Source organism: Saccostrea echinata, unplaced genomic scaffold (genome assembly GCF_033153115.1).
Source record: "Saccostrea echinata isolate AGI-Se365-2 ecotype Australia unplaced genomic scaffold, CSIRO_AGI_Sech_v1 ptg000057l, whole genome shotgun sequence".
Lineage (NCBI taxonomy): Eukaryota > Metazoa > Mollusca > Bivalvia > Ostreida > Ostreidae > Saccostrea > Saccostrea echinata.
In genome coordinates this window covers 4,395,024-4,414,589 of record NW_026889806.1, presented here as the reverse complement: position 1 = coordinate 4,414,589, position 19,566 = coordinate 4,395,024, and the positions used below count along the sequence as shown (strand labels likewise).

At 33.2% G+C, this 19,566-nt stretch overlaps 1 protein-coding gene across 1 annotated transcript; it reads right to left on the bottom strand.

Annotated features, from left to right (window-relative positions):
* Positions 1–5,033: 5,033 nt before the first annotated feature.
* On the bottom strand, positions 5,034–18,386 carry LOC133174159 (uncharacterized). The gene is made up of 7 exons (XM_061309218.1): positions 17,745–18,386; positions 17,564–17,643; positions 12,206–12,439; positions 6,109–6,257; positions 5,874–6,011; positions 5,590–5,758; positions 5,034–5,298 (listed from the first exon to the last, which is right to left on the bottom strand). The coding sequence occupies exons 1-7, from the start codon at positions 18,056–18,058 to the stop codon at positions 5,093–5,095; spliced, it is 1,290 nt and encodes a 429-aa protein (XP_061165202.1). The 5' UTR covers positions 18,059–18,386; the 3' UTR covers positions 5,034–5,092.
* Positions 18,387–19,566: the final 1,180 nt, after the last annotated feature.

Below are 19,566 nucleotides of genomic sequence, written 5' to 3'. Positions count from 1 at the left end.
ACTTGTTATTCAATATCTAAAGCCGAATAATTCTATCTTGCTGAACATTAAGCTATACTTGTCTAAAAATCAAGTGCCTAGTTCTACAATAAAAAATATTATATTTTCTGTTTTACAGCCTACATATGTTCATCTCCATTTCAAATTTACGAGGGAAACTGTTATTACATCAGCAAAGATAAAGTTCCTGGAGACGAGGCATTTGTAAGCAAACATCATGCAGCAAAACACACTATTGTTGTTTTAATTAAGGTTTTATTAAACTCTCGATTGAAAAAGGGGATAAACAGTGAATGGGGTGTCCGTCGTTCGGTCAGTAGGTCTTTATTTTCCTCTTTAGGTCTTTATTTTCCTCTTTATTTTCCTCTGTACTTCCGAATCACTTGGGGTAGCCATTCCTTATCCGTAACTACTCTTACATCACTAGATGCAATTTTATGAAACTTTCACCAAATCTTTATTACACTGTGCCACTTTGCACCTCATATTTTACGTTTTGATCGGACAAATATTTGAGGTTTCCCATAGAAAAACATGGACACTGCCATTCTTTCTACAATAATAATGGAACCCTTTATCCACATCTCCTATACCACAAAATAAAAATTAACGAGGCTTTCTTGGAATCTTTATAACATTGTAACCTCTTTTTAAGTTATGATCGGACTGATAATTGGGGTTTCCCATAGCAAAACATGGCCATTCTTTCCATAAACTTGGGGGTACCAATCTCTCATCCGCTACTCCTCTTATACCACTGAATAAGATTTAATGAGACTTTCACAGAATCTTAATAACATAGTGCTGTTGTGATCTCCTATTTTACCTTTTGATGGGACAGATTTTTGGGGGGATTTCCCATATCAAAACAGGGACAGTGCCATTTTTTCAATATCGGAAGTACCCATTATCAACTCCCCCCATACCACTGAATGTAATTTAATGAGATTTTCACTGAATCTGTGTTACATAGTGTCATTGTGCACATCGTATTTCATGTTCTAATTGGATAGATGTTTGGAATTTCCCATTGCAAAACTTTCACCTTGCCATTATACTCATGTGGGAGTGGGTGGTATCACTCTGTGAGCACAGTTCTCACAGTACCTCTTCTTTTAAAGGCCCGCTGTAGTCATATGGTGGCATACCTCGCCAAGTTTGAGACTCTGGAGGAATCAATGTTGACGAAACAAAAATTGATAGAAATTCAGGTACTAGCAGGTGCATGAATGTTGTGTTTTTCTTAATTAGATAAGTCACTGAATTCTTAAATATTATGAACAGCAGATATATATTGCTAAATCTGCATTTATTGATTAACAAAATTAATGGAAGGAGGAACAATAAAAATAAAAATACAAAAATATTTAGTTGTTCAGCTGAAGTGTCTATGAATAGTATTTTTTAACTATATTAAATTTGCTCCTACTTTTACGAATATGTCTAGAAATTTAGTGTGCTAACACATTGGTTGTCGAAATTAACTTTTTTATAACATCTCGGACTGGCAATTTACGGCTAGCTTCATCAAGGTACACTAGCATGAAATTTAATAAATATGCCAAAAAAAAATCCCAGGCTTGGAATGTCAAGCATGAGAATGTTGTGCCGATTACCAACAAACTGATCTTGATTTTTTTTATTCGCGTTTTCAAGCGGAAGTGTGATTATTTTAGTTGTCTCCAATTCAAAATTTTGGTGCTTTAAATTTGAATAAATCTTAACTGTTTCTTCATCTTAAGGATTCATTTTTTTCTCTGGATTTTTGAGATTGATCCCTTTTCGTTAATTCACCATTCGCATCATATCTAATTGTCGACAGATTTTTCCGTTATTCCCCGATCATGACAAGGAACACACGGAGGGTGGGACCGGTTGGCAGGGGATGCTCATTCCTCCATGGCACCTGATCTCACCTCTGATGTTTTTGGAGGTCCGCGTTTGCTCTGCTCCAAATTTGTAGTGTTTTAATAGACTTTGAGCTTGAATACTGTTCGTTATCTCCATATTTCATTTAAGAGCATAATGTGACTGCATGGGCAACAGAATGTGGAAATTATGAAAAGGTTATTGCTGAGTTAATAACTTAGTACCGCTGATTAAAATTTAGCCAGTGTTTTATTAATGTAGTTGGTCATTGCAGTAAATACTAATTCAAAGAGAGTCTTCAAGATTTGCAGTGATGACATGATATAATATTAATTTAAAAGGGGGAAGAACATCCGTTTTGTCTAAAAAGAAAACTAGCTTATGTTTACTTTGAATTATTTATTTAGAAAATGCAGGATAGAATATGAAAAGATTTTATTTTCATAATCAACATTTGATATTATGTCAAATAAAAGCATTGTACTACTATATGTAATTCTATTCACTGGCCTTTTAATAAGAAACATAGTCATTACATTCTATGTGTCTGTACAGGCCTTCATTTTTACGTCGGTGGGAGGAACATACACAGAAGAAAACCAGGTAGGTATTGGAGGAGAAATAAAGGAAATGACGTAATTCTGCAGAAAAGACTTTGTTTTTTTAGCTTTATTTCAATGGCAACACTTCGATCGATTTTGGACACTGAGAAAATTTTATTGTATAAAGGTGTAACAATTGAGCTTATCGATTTCATTTTCAACATAGCGTACCTCTCATTTACCACAGAAAAAAAAACCCAGCAATCACTGTTGTTTACAAAGCTGGAAAAATGCACACATGTATAAATACAGTGTTCATTTTAATGTATCTTGTTTTATTATATGTCAAAAATGCTTGAATTGATTACAAAGTGAATACTTTAGTGTTGATTTTTTTTTATTTTTGAACTAAGGGCAGATCACTCTAACTGCATGAAATTTCACAGAAATAGACCCATTTAGTGTGCAGTGTATAGAGGGTTCTTAATTGTAGGAAATAATTCACTGTCATTTATAAAATTAGAACTCCACAATTATACAAGAGGCCCAAGGGCCTTGAATCGCTCTTCTGATAAACTGTACAACCTATCACTTCTATTTGAAGCCTCTAAGTATCCTGTATATTTAGATAAAGCCTTGAAATTCCAAAGGTAGGTCATCATGACCTACATTTTAGATGAAACACTCTGAGAACTCAAGATGATTCTAAGCCAATTAGTACCTGAGAGTTAGTCATGGTGACCTACTTTTCACTTGTCATTCTCTGAGGACCCAAGGTGCATCAACTAAATTTTTATGATTCTAAGCCAATTAGTACCTAAATTATTTTTAAAATTATAACCATAAAATTTCAAAAGTAGGTCACAGTGACCTACTTTTCAGATGACATACTTTGAGGACCCAAGATGCATCAACTGACAAAGTTTGATGATTCTAAGCCAATAAGTACCTGATATATTTAAATAAAGCCATAAACTTTCAAAAATAGGTCACAATGACCTCCTTTTCAGTCGACTAACTCTGCGGACCTAAGATGCATTAACTGACAAAATTTGATGATTCTAAGCCAATTAGTACCTGAAATATTAAATTAAAGCCATAAAATTCAAAAAGTAGGTCAAGGTGACCTACTTTTTAGTTGACGTACTCCGAGGACCCAAGATGCATCAACTGACAAAGTTTGATGATTCTAAGCCACTTAGTACCCAAAATATTTAATTATAGTCATATAAATTGAAAAGTAGGTCACGGTGACCTACTTTTCAGTCGACCTACTCCGAAGACCCAAGATGCATCAACTGACAAAGTTTGATGATTCTAAGCCAATTAGTACCTGAAATATTTCATTAGTGCCATAAATTTTCAAAAGTAGGTCACAGTGACCTACTTTTTAAGTTTTTGTACTCCGAGGACCCAAGATGCATCAACTGACAAAGACTGATGATTCGAAGCCGATTAGTACCCGGAATATTTAATTAAAGCCATAAAATTTCAAAAATAGGTCACAGTGACCTCCTATTCAGTCGACCTACTCCGAAGACCCAAGATGCATCAACTGACAAAGTTTGATTATTCTAAGCCAATTAGTACCTGAAAATATTTAGTTATAGACATAAATTGAAAAGTAGGTCACGGTGACCAACTTTTCAGTTGACGTTTTTGGGGGACCCAAGATGCATCAACTTACAAAGTTTTATGATCATAGGCCTTAAAATGTCCAAATTATGCCTCTAAAATATTTTGAAATGGAATGCATGCAAAGTTCAAAACCTAGGTCACTGTGACCTACTTTTTAATAAATATGTTTTATGGCCCCAAGATACATCATCTCACAAGATTTAATGATTCTAAACCTCTCAGTATTCGAATTAATATTAATGACCTTAATTGTTTTGAAAAAGATTAGCCATAAAATTCAAAAAGTAGGTCAAGGTGACCTACTTTTTAGTTGACGTACTCCGAGGACCCAAGATGCATCAACTGACAAAGTTTGATGATCATAGGCCTTAAATTGTTCAAAATATGCCTCTAAATCATTTTGAAAAAGAATGGCCGCAAAAATTTAAAATTAGGTCATCGTGACCTACTTTTGAGTCAACATGATATGAGGTCCTTAGATGCATCAACTGACAAGACTTGATGATCCTAGTCCTCATAGTAAGCAAAATATCAACATTTTAATAAAATGTAAATTTTGGTCAGTTTTGAAGTGATCTTTGAGACCACGCCCTTTGACCCAGGGTAAGTTCCTGTGCAAATTTTAATCTACAACATATCCTTATCTTTTTGTGTAAGTTTGGTGATAATCTGCCCAGTGGTTCTTGAGAAGAAGATTTTTTAGCAACCAGTACTTTTGTTTCTATTTTCCTAATTATCTCCCCTTGTTTAAGGGTCACAGCCCTAGTTTTATTACAAACGGGAGCCCTTGGGCAAAGGATACCCTGTGACAAATTTGACAATAATTGGCTAAGGGGTTCTTGAGTTATGGCCCATATTGTAAAAAGTTTATGCACACCGCACAAATGCCATAGCATTAGCTCTTTGAGCCTTTGGCTCAAAAGAGCTAAAAATCCATGCATTGTTCATTTAAAGCCAAGTAAAACTAAACTTTTTTATCCCGAATTCCCCTTTATTTAGGAAAAAAGATATAGTTTTTATTCAATCATTCCGTTTTAAACACATTACAATCCGCATTTCTTCAGCAGTTGGTTAATATGTTTATTTTGATTTTGATTGAAATTGTCCATCACAGAGAAGACACGCCCATCTGCCTGCAATTCCTTTAATACAGGGTGTCGTTTGACTGACTGGAGGCAGGGATTATATAGGTCACGCCCATCTAAATCCCGAGACTCTTTGTCATGTACATAGACTACCGCCACGGTACCTGTAATTAAAACAGCGAGAACATTAAACAATTCTAAGATAGCAACATATAAGATAAACGACTTTTCATATTTTTCTAGTTAGAATTCTTTTTTCATTTAATGTATATTTCTTATATTATGTATAATATTTCATCAATCATTATCTTCTTAGAACTATTTACAGATGAACTTCGAAACAAAATAAAATAGAAATGTTTTTTAGTTTATCAATTTAACATATTAACTATTAAACGAGAGGGAATCAAGATTTCATTAGGACCTTTTTCTTTGGGGGGTTTTCCAATACTTACATCCCATCTTCATAACACCTTGTGTTGTGAGTCGCCTAAGGTCACCAATCTCCGAGTCTGGGTCTTCAAGAATGATATTTCGATCATTTCTATCCACAAAAATAAACAATAAACATGAAGGATGTATCGTCAGAATTTTATCTGCTCTGTCTACAACAACAGCAACAATCTGTGAATAAAACGAATTAAAATGACAGAATTAATCCAAGTTTGTGAGGAACTTGTAGATGATTGTTACAAACAATATAATCGTTTGTAAAACTTAAATGTCAAAGAACGCTTACCTCAGTATTTCTATCATTTGAATTTAAAGCGCGCTGAAGCATTTCCTTGTGGACTTTCTGTGTGTTATTATTGAAGCTTACGATTCCAATTGTTTTGTCCAAACTTTTCGGACGTATCTTATCGAGGACAGATGTATGCTGTAAAGAGAATGTATTATAATAATATTGAAACAATCCTGCAAATGAGTCATGTTTCTTTCTATCAATGTTCGTACATACTAAAGCGAAACTCTACCGTTTTGCCACCAACTTTGCTATGGAACTGAGCAAAGCTTTCTACTTGTCCTGGTATAATATGCGGTGTCTCTTTGCGACGCATTATTAAATAAGTTATTCCAAGGAATATGAGCAGAAATATAACCAGAAATAGCAGGATATAGTTACCTATCAAAAGAAAGAAAGTAAAATTTACTATAAAAATAGAAACAATCTCAAAGTGAGGAAAGCATTGACAATAGAATGAAATCCCAAGGAAAGCCTTGTTTTAAGCATCTTCTATTCATTAGGTTTTTAAAAATCGGATCTCTGTTTACTGATAAGCCATATTTAGTGGTTGCATTAGTGATTAGATGTGCTGTTTTGTCTTTACTGACCGCTGTTCTTTACGGTAATTGTACACCTATTGAGTGTTCCTGTAAAGTGTTGGGAATTGCTTTTTTTTATATACAGATGAGGTCTTTTTAGGTTAGGTATTCTACCTATAAAGGGGGAGTTTCGATAAGGCCGTTTTTCGGCCCCTCACAAAATTTTATGAAATTTTGATATTTTGTAGAAAAACTCCTTATCTTCCTTAAAATATGAAAATAATTTATGTTATGCATTTTTCGGTCACGTGATAATTTAAAATTTAAGTATACCCCCTTTCGTATATTTTTGGAGTAGACATATTTATAGGGGGAAAGTCGATTTTTTTAACCGTCAGAATCGTAAATGAAATAGGATAAATACGAATAAAGACATAAATTAACCAATTTCAACAATTGTTTTTACGGAAAATGGTATTTATCTTATGCAAATGTTTTTAAGGTGTGATATTTTTTCTGGTGTGTTAAATGTTATTTTTCTTTAAAAGAGGATGAATTTAACTTATAAAACGTAAATATTAGGGATGGCAACGAATATTCGAACATTCGAATATTCATTCGATGAGTTGATATTCGAATATGAATTTAAGATTCGAATATTCGGTGTTTTTCAGATTTCATAAATAATTTTGATTAGAGCAGTGCTGGAATTATCCCTGTCTAATTTACTAGCGATCAATTTCGATCGCTTGATTTCTTTCACTACTTTCTTATCTTATAGAATTACTAAATTACATGGATTTTGTTTTGAGTAAGGTGTTAAAGAATTGTACAATAATGCTTTATGTATAATACAAAACGTACTTTCATAGTTTTTTATTACTTAAATACGATCGGGTCTAGAATCGAGGACAACAAAATGAAAACCTTCTTAGAATGTCTAAAAGACGTGAAGAGTATACTTATCAAAACAAATTTAATTGATCATTCAAATGAATGTCCACTGTAATTAATTTTGTAAAGGGCTCAATTTCAGATTAAATTATTATATCTTGGGTTGTATATAATCCTGAATTTTATATTCATTATCGGGAAATTAATTAATTACCTAAGAAAATTGTCTATGGAAATATTTGTTTATATTTTAAAAACATTGTATCAAAGATTATAATTGTATCTCTTATTAGGCAGATAATTGTATTGAAATCTGAACAGTATACCGTTACTACTATATCTTGCCTTTGGCAAGACGACTGATTCCTCAGTTGGAGCTACTATAAATACATATGTTTCATTTGTTAAAATTATAAAATTATATAGCAAATGGAATTTCTTATTGTACAACTACAAAAGTCTTCAAACAATTTACTTCCAATATAAGTATACCTACGTAAACCAATCGTGAGAGTAGGATGATGTATATTTAAAAAAACAACAAATTTTATTTATTTTATCGAATATTCGAATATATTCGAATACTTTCATTGAATATTCGAATATGAATTATTGACAAAATTGACATCCCTAGTAAATATATATCGAAAGTTTTAACCTCATAATTAATCGACAGTTTATATATAAATTTAATCAATATTTAACATTTTCCCATAAGAAAAATGCAAATGAAAAGATATGTAGACATGAGATAGGTAAACGTAAAAACGTCAGATACAGATATATGCAATACATTTTCATCAATGAGGTTATACAACTACATGTTTTATTAAAATACCTTAATATCATAAAATTGAGATTAAATAAAATGTTTTGAAATAAAAAGATTAAAAAATAAATGCAACTTTCTATACATACATAAATAAAAAGTTTATTTAAAAGCATAATATTGCTGCGTAAGCCGGTACATTGTAGGTGCAAGGTAAGAAAAATATTTTATCTGGCGGCCGCCACATAATTATTCGGCGGCCGCTAGAAAAATATATCTTTCGGCTGCCAAATAGTTTTCCTGCGGCCACCACATAAATAAGTGGCGGCGACCAGAAACTTATCTCGCGGTCGCCACGTAAATACCTAGAAGCCTTCCTGCGGTGTGGACATGTAATCTAATAAAACATAAATCTAAAGTTATGAGGTGAAGATCTTATGAAGTGAATTTTTGTATAAAGTGTAAATAATAAGGCATGAAACTCCAAGATTTGACTACAAGCAGAAGTTGTAGATGTCGTTAAAGGCAAAGATTTTAAGCACCGCCTTCCAAAATACCCGGTCTGTGTACCTCTCTCAATCAAGTGCATTAAGGTACATCATTGGGTGCTACAACTTGATTTGCAAAAACACTACAATTTTATCTGGCGGTCGCCAGATATTTCAATGGCAGGCGCTAGAAACTTATCTGGCGGCTGCCAGATAATATATCTTTTTTTTTTACCTAGAACCTACCGGCTTCAGTATATTGCAATGTATTTGATAATATGAACAATATTAATTACAGTGAAAAATATTTTATCATGATACGTAATATGTGAATTGCAAAATGATGGAAAAATCTATAATACATTGAGTGTTTCCTTTTCATTATGAAACTTAGAAGTATTTGTCCATATAGATCTGCATTATGTTTTCAGCATAACTGAGAGTTACTGAGAGGGACTAACTTCCTCTCGCTTCCCAACTCTCCATAGATACTTAAGTTGCTTCACCAACTCTAGTCATTTCTCATTTAGAGAGTTTTTTTAGAGAGTTTTAGAATTCATTATATATGATTTGGTAGACCAGAGCGCAGTTCGAAATACATGTGTAAACGCCAAAGATATGTGTTTAATCTTTAATCAGGCAGACATATGCGCCTAGACATCAAGACTTAAAACAATCCATTTCCAAACGGAAATATATGGGCGCTTCTCTAGCATGTTGGAGCGTGGATTTCTATTTACAAGAAAGTCAAAAATATCTATGCATGATAAATAACGTTAAGGAATGGACCTGCTCTTAAACTTATTTTTTGTTCAGTCAGTCGGAAAATGTAAGAAAGATCCAGTATCTGAACCATGTCTGGTAGTGATGCTAGATGCATCATCAGTGCAAGTTTGATCATGATAGGGCTTATAGTTACATAAAAATGAGACCCGCTTCAAAATCTTAACCTGCTCACTCAATAAGAAAATGTAGGTCATATCCAGCATCTGAAGCAATCTAGTAGTGTACATCCATATATGCATCATGAAGCAAGTCTGGTCAGCAAGTGCTTACAGCTGCTCTGTTCCAAAAACTTAAACCTGCTTTTAAAACATTTACCTGGACATTCTTTGGCTAAAAATTCAGCATCTGAAACCTGGTTGGTGACAAGGAAACATGCTAGATCAGGTGACTCGGATCAATATAGGGCATAGATATACTTGAAAAAAAATCTGCTTCAAAAACTTTTTCCTGGAACACCAGTGCCGACGGTATTACAAAAGCTCCCCCAACTTCGAGGAGGTGAGCTAAATATATGTGACGTTAACGTTATACGTTGGCGACAAAAAAGTATCGAAATGAAGATAGGATACGATAATTTTTTCTACTGTTAATATAACCGAGGATCTTCTTTGATTCAAAAAAGATATGCTACTTTTGGATTAGTATTTAAACACAGAGTCAGATCAAGAAACCAGGAGTTTCTAATTTCAGATATGCAAATTTTATGCAATTTTCAATTTTTGGATATGAAGTGCATACGCGACACTCATCATATTTCAAGAAATTAGTGTGCAGAGAATATCTAATTACTGAACAAATTTAGGTGAGTGTTCCTCATGCACTTCATATTTTAAACATCGATTTATAAATGCCACCCTCTTATATTTTCCCATAAGCCTAATGTTAACGGATCTGAGGGTACGTCTAAGTATGTATCAGTTACGGTGTGAATTCATCTCATATTAACTTTTGAAATATAAATAACAAAAGATAACATATTTATCTCGAATTCTAAATTTGTTTTGAGAAAATAAATTGAAATTTATTTTTATGAAAAAAAAGTGGGTCACTAAGCGGCCTTATCGAAACTCCCCCTTTGCAAACATGTATACAAAAGAATTTACACACAGATAATTCTTGCAATCATAGATAAAAAGAAAAATAAATCCTGAAACAAACCAAATAAGACCTTTTTAAAAAATAAAACAAAATGAAAACAAGAAAAAATTATACAGTATTATATCCCTCCAAGAAAAGAATTAACAAGATGTGTTTGTGAAACACTGATGCCCCCGTATGGCAGCTTATGGCGAAGGTTAAAGTTTCTCAAATGCAAGTCAAAATCCAGGCCAAAAGATAAAAAATGTTGATACCCAAGAAAGATCTTGTCTCGAGGAATACACTGTGAAATTTGAAAGACCTAGATACAACTGTTTAAAAGTTATGGTGAAGGTTAAAGTTTTTTAAATAAAGTCAAACGTCAAGGTCAAGGTCAAAGTGGTTGGTATCCAAAGGAAGATCTTGTCACAAGGATTACATATGTGAAGTATGAAAGCCCTAGCACCAACCATTCAAAAGTTATGGCCAAGGTTTAAGTTTTTCAAAAGTAGGTCAAACTCATAGGTCAAGGTCAAAGGGTCAAAGTGGTTGGTATCCAAAGGAAGGTCTTGTCACAAGAATTACATATGATAAGTATGAAAGCCCTAGCACCAACCATTCAAAAGTTATCGCCAAGGTTAAGGTTTTTCAAAAGAAGGTCAAACTCCTAGGTCAAGGTCAAAAGGTCAAAGTGATTGGTATTCAAAGGAAGGTCTTATCACAAGGATTACATATGTGAAGTATAAAAGCCCTAGCTCCAACCATTCGAAAGTTATAGCCAAGGTTAAAGTTTTTCAAAAGTAGGTCAAACTCCTAGGTCAAGGTCAAAGGGTCAAAGTGGTTGATATCCAAAGGAAGGTCTTGTCACAAGGAATACACATGTGAAGTTTGAAACCCTAAGCACCAACTGTTCAAAAGTTATGGCCAAGGTTAAAGTTTTTCAAAAGTAGGTCAAAGTCCAAGGTCAAGGTCAAAAGGTGAAAGTTGTTGGTATCCAGAGGAAGGCCTTGTCACAAAGAATACACATGTGAAGTTTGAAACCCCAACCACCAACTGTTCAGAAGTTATGGCCAAGGTTAAAGTCTCATAAAATTTTGCAAAAGTGGGTCAAACTCCAAGGTCAAGGTCAAAAGGTCAAATATGATGGTACCCAAAGAAAGGTCTTGTCACAAGGAATACACATGTGAAATATGAAAGTCATAGCTCCAACCAATCAAAAGTTATGGGCAAGGTTAAAGTTGACAACAGACAGACAGACATACAGACAAACGGACAAACAGACAGACAGGACAAAAACAATATACCCCCGGGATCTTTCGATCCCGGGGCATAAAAAGAAATACGACCTTTATGGAAGTAGTCTAAATAAACTGTGATCGGTCGTGATAGCCTAGTGAAAGGGCGCTCGACTCGTGATCGGGAGGTACATATATGTACCGGGCTTGATTCTCATTTCTGGCGCCGCGTCCTGTAAACAAAGATAGTGACTGTTCCTTCGCCAAGCGCCTGGCATTAGAAGTAAAAGTCACGGGTCTTTCGGATGAGACCTTAAAAACCGAGGGCGCGTGTCACGGTAGGCGTTGGCACGATAAAGACCCCTCACTGCTCAATGGCCCTGAGTGCCGAGTAAAGGTCTCATTTGAAGTCTTTCATATGTATATGGTGACTTCTCATTCTCGCAAGGGGCATAAAATCTGTGTTCAAACTGCAAAGATGAAGAGTTCCATTAAAATATGGAACAAATTAATTGTTACTGATATTTCTCTATAGAGCCATGAGAACAAACTCACTTACCCTGCTCTGTCTGCTCCTGCTCCATCCACTTCATCTTCCCGGCCAGGAAGGGAAGTTTTTCTCTCAGGTTATCCACCATCTGTTGAAGTTTTTCCACTGTTTCATACAGCTTTCTAATCTCGTCTTTCTTTTCCTGTATTTCTATTTCTAAGCTGTCAATTTTACTTTTGAGTTTTGAATTTTCCAGTTGTAGGGCTCCAAAATTCTGATTGAGATTAGAAATCTTCACTAATGCTGAAATGTTCCACAAAGTTTTTCTAGTATTCTATCTGAATTCTTTAATGTACTAATGTCAATAAATTTGTGATTAAAAAAGTTCTTTGAATGGCATTTTGAAATTGATAGAAGAGAAGAGAAGGATTTAACATCAGTTCTCTGTAAGGACCAAAAATGCTTGGCCACGCACTATCATGGAATTTTATTTTATCACTATAATATTAGAGAGTGCCCTATATAAAGACTATTGGTGGGTAAATTTTGGAGAGTACCTCCTTGGTTTCCATAGCAACGACTTTGAAATATTTTGTTATGGCAAAACTGACCTGATTGTCATCACCATGTAAAATAATTCTGTGCTTCCTTAATGTAGGAAAGTTATCAACATAACATGGGTTTCATTTTATAGCTAAGTAATTAAAGTTTCTGTGCATCTAAATTTTATTCAATTTAACCCAAGGTTTTTAATATGATACAGATCAATTTACATGAATTTGTCATAAAAATGAATACAAAGGTGCCTATTTCTTGATATGCATATTAATTTTTGCAGGCAATTGAAACTTAGAAAAAAGATATTTTTAGTAAGATCGAGCTTAGATCTAAAAGATGCAAAAAGATTTGAGGTGGGGAAATCAGTTAAAAGTCATATTCCAATCCCCTCAAATTATAATTTTTCCTAAAAATTAACCTAGAGTTATTTCCCTTTGCTGACTCTTTTGCACTGAAGACAAAAAATTAAACTGGTGTTATTTCCCTTTGTTGACTCTCCTGTATTGAAGTCTAAAGAAGTTTATAACAACATGTGGCAAAAACAGACGCCAGAAAAATAAACATGAAACAATAACAGAAAAATGATGTGTTTTTCAACTTTTTAAAATGGAATTCAGGTGTGAATGACAAAGTAAGTCATCAAAAGAAGGAGACACTGCTTTTTCAGCATTCAACTTGATAATGATGTATAGGTCTTTATTAATAATAGATTTTTAAAGTCAAATTCACTTTGCAAAATATTGAAACAAATTTTATGAAGTCTGACTTGTATTCCCATCATGTGGGATTCCATGCACTCTCTAAAACCCATGAGAAAAATGCAAGATGCAATTGGAGGAATACAACAAGCAGAAGATACGGCAGTCAGTGGGAATGGTTAGAACAACCCTAGGCACAGGTATAAATTTGATTTTTTTCAAATATTCATTTTGTATAAAAACTACATGTAAGAAGCTTTTTCAATTAAATTGACATAATTTTTAAATTAAATAATTTTTTTTTCTATAATAGACTTAATTGGTCTATATTCAAAGATCACCATGTTAGCAGGACATTCCAGATATAATCTTAGTAATATATTTGCATTATAGGAATTTTTGCTTGCTTCAGAAAGCAACTTACTTTGGCAAATCATAACTACAAAGTTTATCAAAAGGAGGAGAATGTTATAGAAGATGCAAGTTTGTATGTAATGAAAAATATACACAAGGCAATTTAATATAAAAAAAAAAAACATATATTTTTGGTAACGTTGTACACAGTGGCGGATCCAGGAATCTTGAAAAGGGGAAGGGACCAGTTTGGTGTCGGGGTAGGGGCTCAAGGCCACACCAAAAAATTGATTTATTAAATCTGATGTATATTTTAGACACGGGGGGGGAGGGGGGGGGGGCTGGGCCCTCCTCTAAATCCGCCAGTGGTACAGTTTAAAATCTGATTTGGCCAATAAAGTAGTACCGGTAGGTGGTGGGTAAAAATTAGAGATGGTCGACTTAACGGGAACACATAAAAAAAAATTTTAGCCTAAAAAGAAGTCATATAATTCAGATTCACTGTAAAAGAACAAAACATATTTAACTGTATTCTCTATTGAGAAGTTGATGGCTCGTTTTAATACTCCCCCTGAGGGGGAGTATTAAAACGAGCCATCAGCTTCTCAATAGAGAATAATTTAACTGCAGCTATAAATACACACTAATAAGATATAAATATAATATACCCATGTAAATGTATGTATTCATGATTGACAATAAGAACGAATTTCTTTAATTTGAAAAAAAATATTTTAAACATATTTTAGATGTACTGGTGCTTTGAAAAAAAGAAGAGGAAAAGATACCAGTACATAAAGAGAACCTTTATTCTTGTATTTTTATCATCTTTATTTCAACACAAAGGCTAAATACCAGAAGCAGGAGGCAGTTACAAAATTAACTAATGGAGAAAAAAAACCTTGCAATTGACCGTGAGAACTGAACATCGGACAGTATCTTAACTGAACAATATTCTTTTGGAGAATATTCTGTTAGAGCATGGGGACAGCTTTTGGAGTAGGTGATGGTTAATTGTTTCAGTTACTTTTACCTTGCAATTGGCTACACTGAAAATACTGTGTGTACATAAATTGGCGTATTCAAAATTTAGCGCAATCACTGGGTATGGAGTGGTTGGCGTAATCATGAATTAGTGCTACATACGTCTGCACCATGTATTGTATTTATTAATGGTTTATTTACGATATTCAGTAATTAGCAAATTGTTGTCTGCGTTCAAGGCGATAAAATATGAAGAACAGGTGCTTGAGGATGGGACCCCCTCCCCCGCGTTCCGTACCCCAAGGGTTCTCCCCGACTTTTTTTAATAAAATATATTTCTATGACACATTCACAAAGTATTACAATTGAAAAATCCAAAATATAATTTAAAACTAACTTTTTAAAAAAATTCATACTTTCTGATACTAAAAGTTCTCTTTTAGTATCCAAGAGTATGAATTTTTATAAAAAATAAATAAAACAATGAACTTCATGTGTATAAACTATAAAAGAAGATGGATTAACTGAAACCAGATATTTGCACCTAGCGAACAAAACATAAACATATAGATAAATCTATGTCATCTACATTATTATTTTACTATATCTTTTGTATTCATATTTTTTTTTATTTCATTTTTATTCCTAAAAATCTGTGTGTAAGCTTTCCAGCCGTGGTGTGTCTGTGTTTGTGTATGTGTATGTATGTTTGTTTGTGTCTAAAGTCAATTTAAAAAAAAAACTTTGTGAATGTGTCATAGAAAAATATTTTATATAAAAAAAGTCAAGGAGAACCCTTGGGGTATAGAACGCAGGGGAAGGGGGGGGGGGGTCCCGTCCCCAAGCAACTGTGATAGGAAGCCTGTTTTTTAAAGTACACATGCAGGAATTCTGAGGCAATTTATCTGGAGGTGTAAATACTAACTAGTAGCTTAGTATTATATACATTTTAATAAAATAGATATGCTTATATACTTGTATTTGTTATCACATGAAAAATGTAGTAGATATTAAACAATTGGTTTTTAATTAAAGTACATGTATGTTTTTTATTCCAGGGGAAAAGATGAAGATGATTATTTCAAGTTTCACTTTTCAAACCCATTTAAAATTCTTCTTGACTGGTCAGACACAACGCCACATAATGGCCAACCTCTGATGTAAAGAGAAATCACGGAAACATCAAGCATAGCTGTTTCTATTGTCTACAAATTTGCTATATAGCAGTTATTTTCTACATTTTGTTTATCTCTAAATACACATTTTGGATAATGTTTAGATGTAGATTCTTGCTTGATTAATAATTTGAAGAAAAAAACTGTTTTTAAAAGTAACGATAAAATTATACACATGAATATGTGTATGTTTTCTGATTGTAAGAATATACATTAATGGTTTTATTTTTAATGGGGTGTTAATTTATGGTCATTCTAAATAACTCTAAATTTCAAATTGATATCTAAAGATTTGCATCTGGGAAGAAGCAAAATTTAAATGGAGGAAATTAACAATAGCTTATCAAATTTCAAACTTGCTAAATTAATATCTACCTACCTATGCATGAAAAAGTAATATTTACATTTGCAAATGTTTTCTTTTATATAACACTATTAAAAGCAACGCGTATCTATTTCCGTATAAACACAGGTTCCTCGCGTCATAAACGTTCGACGTAATTTCTCAGTGACGTCATAAAGGGTCGATGCGCAAATCAACAGATCAAACTCGTGCCGTTGAGTTTGAAAAAATAAAACATTTCAGGCGTTAAAGTTATAATCAGGCTAATATATAATATGGATAAGTAAAAAATGTAAATATAAATAATAAAGTATCTTTTTTAAACATCTATCGGGATATAAATACGGGTTGGTCACGAGATCAAATTCCATAAAGCCCGAATTTATTATTTATTTATTTATTTTTTTGGTTGAAAAGTATCATTAGAGTTTTTGTCCATTATCTTTTTCCATTTTTTATCTAGTATTTGAAAATGTTGTTTACTGAAATAAGTTCCAGTGAAAAGTTGAATAGCTAATTTTCTTCAGATTTTGAGTTACCTGCCCTTTGTAAAGGATCATAGAGAAACAATAATAATTCATTTAATTTTGTTTTATCTTATTTATTATCTTTAATAATATTTACTTATCATTCCGTTTGTCTTATCTATTCGTGAGAAAAATGTTTGGAAAAGAAATTTTATAAAACAACCAGTGTCTAGTAACATTTTGAAAAAAATATTATTGGGCAAAATGCCAATTTTCGAAGTTAAAATTACCGAAAACAAAAAAAATCCCCACTCTACTTTTCATAAAAGTTAACTAATATTATTATGGTGTTTCTAAAATTTCAGGTGATTTTTTCTTGAATTGCCTGCATTTCTTGAAAGACTTCTTGAAATATAGGGTAATAACCACCATTTCAAAATGTTAGAATTTGGTCATCTTTGAGCCATTAATTGAAGAATTTGCAGTGACTTGTAGAATTTTTTTTTATTGTGTTATAAAGTGCTTCATTCTTTCTATTCATATAATGTATGAATTATCTCAAAATAATAAAGATGATTAAACCACGTGAAATCAAGTATATAGCATTTTTATGCTTGAATTGAGAGTAAATGGGGCAAAAATCTATATTAGCCCGTTACCATGGCAACCAAGGTAGTAACCTTAATTTTGAATGTTGATTATGTCATAATGTATGGGCATTAATCACCTGAAAAAGTTTCATGCAAATCGCTCATGGTGTGTGCCACAGCCCTACAGTAAAATTTTGGTCCTTACAGAGAATTGATGTTAAAATGTAGACAAAAAATGTTTTCCACCATACAGTATACCTTCAACATTTGTTGGTGGTACATGGATCGATGAATAGGGTGTATTCAGAACCAGGTATAACAATAGAAGAATCAAAACACTGAAAAAAAGTAAAGATATGAACACATTTAATTTTAATTAAAGATACATACAGCAAACAAATTAAATCAAAGTTATGGACTGTTCAATTGTAACTCTTACCCATACACAGCCAATATAACTGTAACTGCTTGTGTTTTCATTATATCTTTCCAGAAAATTTTGCTTTTAACTTTTGCCTCTGGTGTTTGAGCTAAAATTTGTCCATCTCTTAACCCAGTCTCTTTAGAAAAATTGTCTGTATTTTCAGGAATTTCTGTGCTTTCATAGCACTCTGATTCACTTCCAATATCTGGGACGTCTGCAGTACTTATCTCACCAGTGCTGTTTGTGTCGTCATCATTGATTGGCTTAGTGGTTTTGCCATCAGTACTACTTTCAGTAGTTCCTGCACCATTTTCCGTATCTCTCTCCATTTGGCTGTCTTTGTTGTCATCAGTGGTTCCAACAGAGAGGTTACCTGAATCTTCGACATCCTCGGTAGTTGTCTGTAGATCACTGTTCCCTTGGGATGATGGTCTTGGGCTTTTTTTAGATTCTGTCTCCTTTTCTTGTTCCGTGTCTCCTGTTGATTTCACGTCATCATCAGCAGTATAATCACCCTGTTTTACAGGACTAGTGTTCGGTCTTTTATCTCCTTGGTTAGAACTGGTTGATGAGTTGTCACCTGTGTTCTTATCACCACCTCCATGGTTATGGAAGGGAATTACCGCCAAAAGTCTATTTATCTTGCTTTTATTCTTATTCTGCCTACTTCTTTATTCTTTGTTATTATTTTAACTATATGTCACTTTATTGTTTTCATATTCGTTTTTATTACATTTCACTTTGAACTTCATTTTGTCCTTACTTCTATGTTGCTTTATTCTTGTAAATTCGTTCTTCTTTCTTTTAAATTGATACAGTTTCTTTAATGAATAATTGTGATCATCTCTATTACAAATGTAAATTCAGTCACGCAAACCATGAAGCGCATTCAACGAAGACGAATACAAGTAGTGTAAATTTAATGCGGCATTATAACGCTAGGTGGCAGGGTGTTCGCTGCGAGTGTTGGTAAAATTAGGTACGCAAACCCGGGCCAAAATTTTTCGAGATTTTTCAATTTTCTGTCTTAATACTTTATCAATCGAGCCCAAATTTTCAAGTTATGTTACTTATAAGTTTATTTGTATACGCGGTAAATTTGCCCCGAATTGCTCAATATTTTAGATTTTCTGAAGAAAATTATTTGATTTCCAAGTTTTTGGAAGGCAGTATCAAGCTGACATTTTTAGTGGATTTTTTTTTGTTGACAAAAAGCTAATAAATTTATATATTATTCTGATGCTAAACATTATATTTTAACTATTTATAAGCATTTCTTCTTTCAAATGTGCTTTTGTTGCTTTAAATAACACGTTTTAAGAAAATCTGGGTCATTAAAACCGGACCAATGATGAAAACTTCAAAATAATTGTGTATTTTCTGTCACCTGAAAAAATAAGTAACTCTATTCAAGTTATTTGTTGGATGATTGAATTTCAGTTTTATTGATATAAAAATATTAAATATTTTGATAATTACTAGTATACCCTTATAAATTGAGTTGTTTTTAGGACCCCTATATATTCTTCCACTGAACTGACATTTCTTTATTTCAGGATAATAACTGTTCATGCGCAGTCGCTTGATTCTGGGGACCGCGGGGCTAGTCTGGTTTCGGCCAACCCACAATGCTCTGCAAAGTAGTGCGGAACGTCATGGGTTGGCGTTGTCGGAACCAGGCTAGACCGGGGCATACTAGAAATTTCCCCCCGGTTTTTCTGAAAATATGTATTAATTTTTTGTATAGAAATAGCACTTTTCAATAAAGAAATAAATATCTCTAGTAAGCACACAGTGTTTGACATCAGAATAACTCAAAAAATTATTTTTTCAATGT

Coding starts and splice junctions, on each gene's coding strand:
- LOC133174159 (XM_061309218.1), bottom strand. CDS start 18,058: ATGGAGAGAGATACGGAAAATGGTGCAGGAACTACTGAAAGTAGTACT. Junction 6,258..12,205: donor GCAGGAGCAGACAGAGCAGG/GTAAGTGAGTTT, acceptor TTCTTTTGATAG/GTAACTATATCCTGCTATTT. Junction 5,299..5,589: donor AGGTGTTATGAAGATGGGAT/GTAAGTATTGGA, acceptor TTTTAATTACAG/GTACCGTGGCGGTAGTCTAT.